The sequence below is a fragment of the Squalius cephalus genome, assembly GCF_949319135.1.
Source record: "Squalius cephalus genome assembly, chromosome: 21".
Classification (NCBI taxonomy): domain Eukaryota; kingdom Metazoa; phylum Chordata; class Actinopteri; order Cypriniformes; family Leuciscidae; genus Squalius; species Squalius cephalus.
The window spans coordinates 3,754,920-3,768,128 of NC_137142.1; the positions used below are offsets into that span (position 1 = coordinate 3,754,920).

Below are 13,209 nucleotides of genomic sequence, written 5' to 3' on the forward strand. Positions count from 1 at the left end.
ATCTCACCGGTGCACCATTCAATTTCAACAAAAAGTAATGTTGGTGTTGATCAAAAATTGATAACTTTATTTAGTTGTCTTTCAACAAATAGACTATATAAAAAAATCTGTCATTATTTACTACATAATTTACATTGTTTACATTTCCCCCCATGGAACACAAAAGGAGAAATTGTGAAGAATTTGACTCTGCTCTATTATGGGCTAAAACAACAATTCATAGTGAGCGCGGCTGTCATGCTGCGACATTAAAAAATAACAACAATACGATTTTTCAGTGAAATATCCCATTAATAAATTTCGTTTTGCTGCAATCTTCAATATATTGTTTCTCCAGCTAAAGCTAATCTTTTTGCATCCCAGTAAACAATTACCGTCTTTCAACGTTGAAATATGGTTGAAAATAAGTCGGTCCGCCTTGGATTGGTTTACGACGTGATTTCAACTAAGTAGTTTCGGCCGGACTTTGACTACGTGTTTTCAACTGATCATCTAAGACAGGATAAGTCTGTTATACATGCTAAAATAACGGAGAAAAACAAACTATCAAACCATGTTCATTATTATCTCAAATAAATGTAAAGAGTTTTACATATTCCATCAAGACGTTGAAGATCGACCTGTTTTCAATGTTGAAAAGTCGCAATTAGACGTTGAAGATTTACGTTTATTCAACGTCTAATAGACGACTTTTTGCTAGCTGGGATGTAACCTTCTCCATTTTTGATTTTTGTGAAATCATGTTCTTCATAAGTGTTTAAATTTTGTTAAAAGGCATCAAATAACCTATATTGGGAAAAATAGGTGTAGAAATAATTTTCACAAAAAATAATTTATAATAATAAAAATAGTCAAAAAAAAATGAATTTTAAAATAATTAAAAAGAAACTGCAAGTAACACATTAAAATAAACTTGAATTTTGAAATAGCATTTTGTTGTAAAACGTAGCACTGGTAATATTTTGCCAAGTGTGTGTGTGTGTGTGTGTGTGTGTGTGTGTGTGTGTGTGTGTGTGTGTGTGTGTGATGGCGATATCTAAAATCCTTGTCCTTGTGGGGACATTCTTTGGTCCCCACGAGGAAAACAGCTTATAAATCAGACTAAGTGATGTTTATTGAAAGTGTAAAAATGTTTTGTGTGATGATTAGGTTTAGGGGTAAGGGTTAGGGTTAGTGTAAGGGGAGAGAATATACAGTCTGTACATGAAAGCCATTATGTCTATGGAAATTCCCCATAAAACATGAAAACACAACATGTGTAAATATTCACAGAAGTAAAAGCTCCGACAACTCTCCCTGGTCCCCTCAATCTTCAGCTTTAAGAATGGAAACCATGTGAAGTGTGAATGTGAGTGAACAGGTGCGAGGCACGCTGTCAGAGAGCTTCTGCGGCCCGACAGCATGTGCTCCAGTGGGGTTTGGAGAAAGAAACACATACTCAAATATTTTGTCAAATATTTGATATTGACATGTTCCCAAGTTTAAAAGAAATGCTTGGTTTTTCACTGAAGAAGCATTGAAAGACTTCAGTAATATGCATGGCAATAATTTCTATAAACTGTTTCAGCAAGTGTCCACACATATACAATGTACTGGATTTAATAAAAAAAAAAAAACACAGTATATAATGTTTATACACATTTGGATTGTGTCTATCACCAGGACGTCCTTGTTGCTTCCAAAATCACAGATTTAGACATACAAATATCATAAAGTCAGACTACTTTCACTACATTTGAAAGAAACTAAATATGTAATACATACTGTGCTTGAGGTTTCAGCATGCATGTGGTGCATAACACACTGAATCAAACTTACATTTCTGTTATAGTAAATATGTACTATACTATACAGAACAAACCACAAACAAAGTGCAGTTCATTTTAAAAATGATTTAAAGTGCCATATTATGCTTTTTTGAATATTACCTTTCATGTAGTGTGTAATATTTGCTGCTGTTTGAGAATGTAAAAGCTCTGCAAAGTTTCAAAGATCAAAGTGCGCGACAAATAGAGTTGCTGTTTCATAAAAGAAAGAGTTGATTCTGAACTGCTGAAACGAGTCGTCAGTAACTCAGTCTCACTTCATCCCTGCGTAACAATGTCACTAATTTCAATTCAATTCAGTTCAATTCCTTTTATTGTCATTGTATGTATTATACAATGAAATAAATTAGCAAACCGTACGGTGCATCCACACATGACAACACAACAACATTAAGACACCATAAATGTAACACATTACAATACAGAGACTTGACAGTTTCATTAAAGATATTGCACATTGTTGTCACAAAGTGACCCGTAACTATGATTAGAGCAATTGAATCATTACTATTCAAGGTATAATCAAACGTTCAGTGTTTAGCAGTGTTGTTAAGTTCTCTTACAGCTCTGGGCTAAAAGCTACTTAAAGGGTTAACTGAAAACTCTGTCAGTAATTACTCTCCCTCATGTTGTTCAACCCCGTAAGACTTTCGTTCATCTCCAGAACACAAATGAAGATATTTCTGATTAAATCTGAGAGCTGTCTCACTCCTCCTAGGCTTCTGTGGGATCGAAACTTGCCGGCCCAGAAAGTTAGTAAAGACAATGTTTAAAATAGTCCAAGTGACTACAGTGGCTCAACCTTGAGTTTATCAAGCGACCAGAATACTTTTTGTGCGCAAACCCCCCCAAAAAATAAAGACTTTATTCAACTCTTCATTTTCTTCTGTGTTTCTCTGAGTGAGTTCACGTAGTGTAACAGTACGTCAGAACGGAGGCTCACTATTGGCCGACGCTGGTCATGTGAGTGATGCGTGAAGATGAACGAAAGTCTTACGGGGTTGGAACAACATGAGGGAGAGTAACTAATTACTGACAGAATTTTCATTTTTGGGTGAACTAACCCTTAAACTCTATTAGTCCATGATGCAATAGACCTGAAACGCCTACCAGAGGGCAACGGGACAAACAGAACAGAGAGTTAGCCGCTCTACTCAGACAACAGAAGTTAAATAATCGCTCCAGTGAGGGCGGACAGTCAGCGATGATCTTCTGGGCTGTGATGTCCACACCGAACTGCAGTGCGTCAGTACACAGTCAGTACACTCTCTCTACGGTAGAAGGACACCAGAAGTTTCCATTGCAGTTGACTTTGCTGAAGTATTCTCAGGAAATGAGCCTGTCTCTTCTGAGCCTTTTTAAGTATTTCGATGGTGTTGTTGGGCATAATTTGCATAATGCCAGCCTATGTTCTTCATTGGCTGCCCGCGGATATGGTCTCCTTTGCTCCGCCCTCAACACTATAGTTTATCTGAGACTGGAAGAGTTTGGGTCGTGTTGTTCATGTCGAGAAGACGCTGTTTCCACGGAGAATCCACTTTGCTGCACTTCCAAAGGATGAGGACTCGCGCTGGGATTGATACGCAAAAATCGACCCATCGTTACTATTCGTATTACTGTGTATTAGTGGTGGAACGGATCACAAAATTCACGGTTCAGATCATTTACGGTTTGTGAGCCACGAATCGGACCATTTTTCGGATCAGCAAAAAAAACAAAAAAACATATATATATATGGGGGGGGGGGGGGTCACTGCTTTTCATTTATTACTTTAAAACAAGTGAACAGTCAGTAATAAAATAAGAACTAATACACAAATTACAAGCAGAGATGAATACTAAATAACAACGTTACAAAGTCTAACAGTAGTATTCAGGTACAGAAATGAATAATTTAGCCTAAATGTAAAATAACACTATTTGTTCACTGTAGAAATTAAATATAGTTTAATCTTTGTTAAAGCTGTATTTTCTGGTTTTATTAATATTAGTGACAGACAACAGCAGGAATAGCTATTAGGTGTGTGCTGTCACTTAAGACCGCTTTATCTGAAACACACCTCTCTCTCTCTCTCTCTCTCTCTCTCTCTCTCTCTCTCTCTCTCTCTCTCTCTCTCTCTCTCTCTCTCTTTAAAATTTAAAATTGTTTGAATGTGAGGTAAATTGTCAAGACAAAACACGTCCAAATTATAATCTTTAACTCTATGACGGTTAAATTTAGCAGTTAATCCGTGAATCACATGCGTGCCGAACCCTGGGGCGGCTGGTTCGTACGGATCACGGATCAACTGCGATCCGTTCCAGCCCGTGTATCAAGCGCTGAGGAAGATCCGGAACTGAAATTCAGATAACGGGCTTTTCTAGCCTGGCAAGCCAGACCTACATCAAGATGTTAGGTCTGGCAACTCACCATAGACACGGCTCAATCCGAGGGGCGGGATAAACGGCTGTCTTTCAAATTCCCTCTGCACGCAATAGGACAGCGCTTCAACCAACCAGAGCGTTTTCCCAACAGCGGAGCTAGTTGATAGATTCAACTTTTGCCATATCTGGCCGGCAAAACTACGAACACATCTTCCTTTTTTTAAGAATGACTTAAGTGCCGTTCTTTGCTCTTTTCTCAAAGAAAAACTTAACTCCAAGTCCTCCAGAGTCGCGGCCAAAGCCGATTGGAAAGACTGTTCGCCAGCAGCAGCAACTCTTCTTTGTTTTCAAGAAGCAGGGAACCGTCGCAACTCTGTCGTCATTATGTTAAGCCCGCCCCGCCTACTCTATGCACGACGTGATTGGCCTGACCCAATTTAGGTTTTTGCAGCTCCGAAAGTCAATGGAGAGTTGCTAGACTGCCCTGGCTGCAAAATACATTTTGCTGCCGCTGGGGTGCGTCTAGATTTCTAGGCTAGGGCTTTTCATTTCTGACATGCACTATAAGCGCTCAACCAATCACAACAGACTGAGCCATCCAACCAATCAGAGCAGAGCAGGCTCTCAGAAAGAGGGACTGAATCTTCAAACGAACCGTTTTCAGACACTCTGAGAAATGAGGTGATTCTGCAATGTATGTTATGAGAAAACTAAAGTGTTTTTTTACCTTGGCTGCATTGTTATAGGAGACTCCAAAAACAATCAGGAACCTTTAAAATAGCCTAACACGGGCACTTTAACATCCTCAAATGTGTATCATGCAAATGAAGCTTGAAGCAAGAAAATCTGATCTAATGTACAAAAAGAAAGCTAGACATTTTACTACATATTTAACTACTTTCAAACTCCTAAAATGTTCTGTATATTTCCAGGATAAAATGAAGGAGAAAAAAATCCCAGATTTGCAAAGTGGTTTCTGACTTTGTACTGTATGATGTCTGTACATACAAATAAAGCATATACAGTTATGCAGTATATACTGTCACACACTGTTGTGCAACACTTTTTGTAATCTTGAGCATTCAGATGTCCTATACTGACTGAGTCTCCAAAGACAGAGATCAGGCTCTGTTGTACGGTATAACACAGATCAGTATAAGCCGCTTTACAGTAGAACTGTTTCGGGGAATATGTTTAGTAATGCTCGATGCCTCTCTCCACTGCGAGATGAGATGTGCACCGTTCAATAGCAATTATACATTATGTAAAGTTGTTTAAAAGGAAGGGCCTATTTCGAGAAAGCCTGACAAGCCTGAATTCTCGTATGCAAAATCACTCGCATCTACATCCTGTTTTTCCAAGTATAAATATCACTTACAAAGAGCCTTTGATCGCCTTCCTGCCTTTCATACGAGTCCTGCAGGTCTCTAGCTGACAGCTCACATTTCACCGTGTTTCATTCAATTCAATTTCTGTTCCTTTAATTTCTACATATATGCAATTACAGAGTTTGTTTTAAAAATCTGGTATATCCTGACCATTATGTGTCAGTACTAAAAGATCATGCAAGCAAAAGTACAGACATTGTAGTTCATGATTGATGTCAAAAATAAGACATAACTGAAAGCACATAAACGGAGGGGGTCGCGAGGTCTCTATAATTTGAATGTTCAAAGCAGAAAAAGTTTAAAAGAAGAAATCTTGGTTATATTTAGAAGAATCTCCACAACATCAATAAGGCTGAAGTTAAGATGCACTTTCAAGTTTGCAGGTTTTAAATACCATTTAGGAAATCACGGCAACTGTGAAACTGTAGTGTTGCTTCGAGTGCTCCTGGGACGTGTGTGTTTACGAGGTGTGTGAAGTGTGTGTTTACGACGGCAGGTGCAAGTCACTTTCGTCGGAGCAAGATGGCACTTTCTCTTAATTAACTACACTAAAATACAGTAAGGTTTGTAAACTCTACTTCTACAAAATGAAGAACACTGAATGTACATCAGGTGTGTTTATCTTTTTTAATCTTTTTAATTAATTTATGAAGCCACGATAAACTTTATTGTTGCATATTATTTTGTTATATGACAATGCTATCACATTTTGTGCAGGTAATTAGTTTATTTCATGCAAATAAAAAAAGCCTGACAATGTCACTGCTAAATATCTATAATTATTGTGGTATTTTGCCATGTTTCTCACTGATGTTTCTCTCATCATAAATTCTGGACTTAAAGGGGTGGTTGATTATGATTTGACTTTTCTAACTAAATGAATGTGTAAATGTGAAATGTTGCTGTTTGAGCATAAACAGCATCTGGAAAGTTACAACACTCAGACAAGAGTTCAAAGCAAAGGGAGATATTTGCTTTTAAAGAAATCGCTTTTTAAGGACTACAACAAACGGCTGGTAGAGACTACACCACATTCCTCCCGGGTTAGTGACATCACCAACCCTAGAATTTACATAAACCCCGCCCCCTGAACACAATTTATAGATTATCATGACAGAATATGCTAATCAATGACTAGAAGATATCTACACATCAGCTTCATAAATTCATCAACTAACCATTCAGAAATGTCCTGTTGCTTCTACATGTTGTCTCTCCATCATTGTCTGACTCCGGTTTGAACATAAAAGGCTAAAAGTTTTTGAAATTTTCAGTGCATGTGTGTGTGAGGTAAAAGGACACAAGCTGTTGAAGCTCCGCCCCCTGTGCTGGGAGGAGCAGCTCATTTGCATTTAAAGGAACACACATAAAGGGTGCGTTTTTGCTCACCCTCAAAAAGTGACAACTTTAACATGCTATATAAAAATATCTGTGGGGTGTTTTGAGCCAAAACTTCACACACACACTCTGGGAACATCAGAGATTTATTTTACATCTTGTGAAAAGGGCATTATACCACCCCTTTAAAGAAAATCCCGCTCTGTAAAAAATGTTATTGCTATTTACTTAAAAAAATTATGGTAACAATATTACACATAATATTTTTGAGTATAGTTAAAGCTTGATTTCATTCATGGAATCTACCTGAATAAATCATGTAAAATGCCCTAATTTATTTAGTCTATGACATAATGAATTACAATTTTTTTAGTGAAATGTGCTTTTTTATTTGAAGTATTTTTTATTCTCAAAATTGTGTGAAGTCAAGTGAATGGATATGACCTGTTTATAATTAACTTTGAGATATATTGTTTTATAAAAAGACCGTATACTGCTAGAACAGCACAGAATCAAACTTGTTACTGCACTATCATTAGCAGACTTTATAAAACAATATGCTTCAGAATATTAAATAAATGCAGTTATTCACAACCTAACCATAAGCCCTACTCTTCTGCACAAATGTCAAACATACCTGAACATTAAACATTAACAGATGTTTCCCTTTACTCAAAAACACATGAAATAACACTTAATTTCAAGATTTACTCTCCATTTCCAGCCATGTGCTGGGAACAAACAATGGTGTCTCTAAATAAAGCCGCATAAATGAGCTAATTCTCTTAAAATAAATAGGTAGCCCCTTTTCCTTAATTTTATGAGGTTTATCAGTTCCTCAATTCAAGCCTTAAAATTGTGTATGTTTCCTTAAAAAAATAGAAAAATGCATCTCTTGGTGTTATTAGTGAAATGTTCTCAATATTTTCAATAAAACACTGAACCACAATTTTCTTAATAAAATATACATAATATTTTTAATGATCACCTCAATTTTTTTAATGAAAATTACAAGACTCATGATTCATTTTTTACAGTGCGAGCTTCCCACTCGTATTTACCACTTTGTGGTGTGCGTTCATGTGCGTTCAGCTCATAAATGTGATCTTTCCAGCATGAGTTGAACACACCATTTATTAATCACTGACTGAGAAACGCAAACTGAGTTAACCACTTAAAGGGTTAGTTCAACCAAAAGTGAAAATCCTGCCATCTCGTCATTCCAACCCCTTTTTTTTTTATCACAGATGAATCATGCATGATAAAAGCAGAGTTGTGTATTAAAGGGGTCATAACATGGATTTTTTCATTTGTCCTCTTGTCGGCAGACTCAAGCGCGTGGAGTAAAGTTAAAAACGTAAAAGTTTTGATTTCTCAGATCTACATCTGTGCATTTTAAGACGTTTGAAGGCCAAAAATGGTTAAGAATAGCTTTAAACCCATGTGAGCGGGCAGTATTATTTCTCAGTTTCTGTTCTCCTCATCTCATCACTATTTCTTTTTCTCTCCGTCTCCTTATCTTGCCCTGTCTCTTCCCCTCCTTTGACTTAAAGTCTTTTCATTTTCATCAGTGTCAGTGAATAAAGTAAACATAAGGTCAACTGCTATTTAGCCTATATGTCTTATCAATCATTTTCTTAGACAACTCAATTTACTAAACCCTACTAACGCTAGTTAAATAGATTAAAGAAGAAATCTATAAGAATTTTGCCTTCTAGAAGAAACTTGCAGGATGCTTTAATGGCACAAAGACACGTCATGACCCCTTTAAGAAAATAAATAAGGTCAATTTTGAGTTCATGTTGACTCACTTTTGGAGAGGGTATACAATCAAACAGTCAAATTATTACTTTTTTAATGAAAAGTAACACTAGACCTATTAGAAAATATACTTTTCAATGTTCTTAATAATGTTATGTTGGGTAATGTCACTCTCTCTTTTATTTACAGGTCAGGGACAGGGCACGCATGCTGTGAGTAAATGTCTTATGAGTCAGCATATACCTACTGGTTTGCGTGTGGGCGTGAGTTGCACGGAGTGATAAAAATCAGGCTGGACTCTCTTCTTCACCCTCCTCTTCCTCACGCACGCGCTCGAGTCAGGCTCGCTCTCGACCAGCGGCTTTTCCTCAGACACGCGCGCGCGCGCGCTTCTCCTCACATGACGTGGACTGTGACGACATACCTGTCAAACAATGACCATAATATCACTGCATATCGACTCTGAGTATTGTTGTATTATGTTATGACAATGACGATACTTGTTGTTAATGTTTTTTTTATTATTATTATTATTCGTTTTTAAAGGTTCAGGAAAAACAAAACAAAAATCACTGCATATCACACAAAATATGAAATGCTACAAATTATTGCATTTTATTTCCATATCCTAAAATGTTAACATTTCTCTCTTAATTTATTTTACTTTTATATATTTTTTTATATTTACTTCTTGGTAACATGACATGTTTAGGCCTATATAAAAAGTAACATATAATTATTTATCGGTCACACATGCGCAATGCGCATTTCACGCAGTTGCTTAGGATACTATTTCTCCATCAAGATGAAAGTGACTAGATATCTATCAAACAAAAGGGAACATTTCGTGACAATCTCATTATTTTTTCAATGATTTGCTCTACTTTTCTGCTTCCTATGACCTTGACAGATGGAGCAAGAGAAAGAGATTTACCTCAGAGCGAAAATGATGCGGCCGGAAACCAGCTTCTAGAACAAATGGGAATGATTGAAACAAACCCCACATGCATTCAGTCACATTGTGTCTCAGAGATGCTCTTCAAATAACTTTGTCTGGTCTTGAAATAAAGCACACTTTATTAAGTACACAACAACAACAACAACAACAAACGATGAATAATGAAGGCTCGCGCACTCGCATGCCGCACTCGCGCGCATCGACGACAGTCTCTTTTTAAACCCATACGAAGCGAAGAATGAATGTAAATGTCAAATAAATACTGAGGTTGTGCATGCAGCATGCATGTTATCGCAATGACATGCTATAGAAACACGTATATACAGGCTAAAGGTGGACATATAATGCGACGCGTCTACTCACCACGACTCCTTGAACGCCTCGTAAGCGCAGCTTTTATGGGAATTTTCTCATTACGGAGCTTCCGATGCCAGCAACAGAGAAACAGAATCGTGGCGACTGTTCCTAGTAAAAGCAATAACAGCAATAATACACACTGAATACTTAAGGGTCTCAATAAGACCAAAAAAGCCGCAGCAATCATTGCGATGTAGGACAGCCACTCCTACACGTGTAGCTTCCTCTCCTTATGTAAATATGTGAGGCTATTTCATGCTGTGATGCCTCACTTGTAGGACCCCGACATATAATCTATCTCATGGTGTCTGTACTTCAGTAATGGACCACAACAAGCCATGACTCAGCAGGAGCCGCTGTTTTACAGCTCATGCAGGGCATCATCAGCATCAGCATCTGAGCTCAGCAAAGCCCAACACAGCGCCTCTGCGACGAGCATCTGCATCTTCACATGCCCACGTGATACACTCGGAAAAAATAAAGGCTCTTTATTGGCCTGAGGTTCCATATAGAATCTTTAACACACATGGAACCGTTCCACAAAAAAGGTCGTTATAGTGGAATTCGAAATTTTGCATTTTTAAATCGGCTTGAGGATTTTTAGTGACTTTTTAAAATGTTCTTCAAACTAAGAAAAAATGGTCTTTTAAAGGTGTCATGACATGGAGTTTTTTTTTATTATTATTATTTATTTATTTATTTATGTTTTTATGTTTTTAATTTATAATATGTTCCTTAAAGTACACTTATATAATCTAAATAAAGTTTTTTGCACAAAGAAAACAATATATATATATATATATATATATATATATATATATATATATATATATATATATATATATATATATATATATATACAGTATGTATTGTTTTATGGTGCGTAATTTTAAACACCTTTTACCTAATTATAATTATTCTCGGGTTAGGTAAAGTAAGTCAAATCTGTCCTAAACAATAAGCATTTGAATTTCCATACTTACAATATTTAGATCACAGAAGACTTCGTGGTCAGTTCAGCTCAATCTTTTGTAAAACAGAGACTTATGGCAGGCGAGCTTCTTAATTTCAATGATATATATTTTTTATTAAATACAGGTTAAGTAGTTTACATAAAAGGTACTAATATATAAAATAAAAATAAAAGTAGGCCTAAATCAAAACCAATTAATTTACAAGCTTTCATCTTCATGAGGCGCAATGGCAAGGCATCCAACACTGGAGAGGCCGTCCTTGATGAATCTGCCTCTGACTGGACATGTCATTCCAGCTCTTTTTAAAGTCCATGAACTTTTTGACATCTTCAGAAATCTCCTCCTGGAAACTCCCTAAAACTTATTCATTGGTTATCCCCTCCTGGAAACCCCCTTATTTAAAGCCTTTGCCTCTTTGTCCTCCTTCTTCTGGACCTTTTCTTCATCGCTGTATCTTCTGTGTCGTCCGCAACACTTATAGACAGTAATAATTGCATTTTTCTTCTTTCTTTGGCAAAGCTCTTTCCAATACACCTTCAGTTTCTCTCTACTCTGCTATATGCTTAATAAATGCTTACAATATTCAGTGTGGTTTGTTTTTCTTTATAAACCATTTTCTCAATAAATGATTTTACAACAACAATTGCAGTGTTTTTCTTTATGAATCATTTTCTCAATAAATGACTTTACAACAACAATTGCAGTGTTTTTCTTTATGAATCATTTTCTCAATAAATGACTTTACAACAACAATTGCAGTGTTTTTCTTTATAAACCATTTTCTCAATATATGGTTACAATGAAGTGTTTTACAGTATATAACACTTTCTTAATAAATTGTTTAACAACAACTTATGGTAGGCCTACATTTCATTTTAAAACCACGTTTTAATACAGTTACAATTGTGGTTTACTATGACCCATAAGTACTTCATATACCAAAAGGCATAATTAGAATAGAATAATTGCATATTTCACAACAATATGCAGAAAATTCTGACCCTCTGTCTGAAATGATCCGTTTTAATGCGCGGCTCCTTTAAGGCTGGTCAGTGAAGGCCATTGCTGTGATTGGCTAAAGTCATTGCATAGGAAACAGTGGCCCTGTCCCAAATGGCACCCTAAGCACTCGTGGTCTTCCTACAAGTCCGCACTTTAGTGACGTATAGTTGCTTTGACTGTCGGGAAGAAGTCTGCAGCGGAGCTCACATCAGTGCGGCTCAGCAAAAGTGTGCATCGAGGGAACACATTGACCGTAAAGCAGGCACTAGCGGACGCCCTTCTGAGACCTTTACTGTGAACGACCCTTACTGTCTCATGGACTCAACGGACACGTGCACACCGCAGCCATTGTGAGTCCACGAGACCGAAAGTGCATATGAAGTGTGCCATTTGGGACAGGGCCATCATCTCCCACTCGCTGTTGCATGTGAGTATGTCTGTGTCTGAAATCGCCCCGTACACCCTTAAATATGGCACTGTTTTGAGCATTATACTCATATACCGAGTGCACTCATTCAATCCCACAATACACCGCAATAACGAGTGTACAACTGATGTGCACTCAACAGCTAGAAATTACCCATAATGCACTGTGAGTCGCGCACTGAATGCATTCCCGCGTCTGACCATAAGATGGCGCCACATCTGAATCAATCATCCATCGTCCATCCATTTTCCAAACCACACTGGTCCAGCGTAATATATTATATAGGTATAAAATCCTTTTTAATTGATTATTGAATTGTTTAATTAACGTCTATACCTGCAAGTTTCCAGGAGTTCAGGAAAAATCTTTCATTACTACTGGAGCTGCAAGTTTGCTATGTTTCAATTAATTATTAAACAGCAAGTAGCCTACAAACTCTGCAAAAGCGGCACTGAGTGTCCCGAATTCACTCACTCGTTTTCATTCTCTCCTTCAAGTGGACTATATTAGTGGAGTAATGTAGGGATTAGTGAATGAGGGTTTAAATAAAATTAGCTTTGGTGTTTGCATATGTGTATTTATTTATTAATTTATTTTTCCTTATTTTCTTGATGTTCGGGTATGTTGATGTTTGCAATGTGTAAAATGTAAAATTTCAGATACAGTATGTTATACAAAAATTGTCTTTGTGGTGAATTCCTTCATTCAGCTTCATGAAGCTGCGTGTGGACTTAATTAACATGTTCATTACTAGGACATCTTGAACTATTTTTATTTTTAGTGACTTGCTCTTCAGCCAACAGGTGATTTATCA

At 37.0% G+C, this 13,209-nt stretch overlaps 1 protein-coding gene across 1 annotated transcript in view; it reads right to left on the bottom strand.

The window, feature by feature from the left end:
• The window catches only part of dst (dystonin), a 202,274-nt gene extending 192,020 nt beyond the window's left edge, over positions 1-10,254 (bottom strand). Inside the window, exons 1-3 of the mRNA XM_079855818.1 lie at positions 9,999-10,254; positions 9,612-9,646; positions 8,925-9,101 (exon numbers count right to left, since the gene is read on the bottom strand). Coding sequence (XP_079711944.1) covers positions 8,925-9,101; positions 9,612-9,646; positions 9,999-10,179 — 393 coding nt within the window. The 5' untranslated portion in view covers positions 10,180-10,254. The remainder of the gene's footprint in view (positions 1-8,924; positions 9,102-9,611; positions 9,647-9,998) is intronic.
• Positions 10,255-13,209: the final 2,955 nt, after the last annotated feature.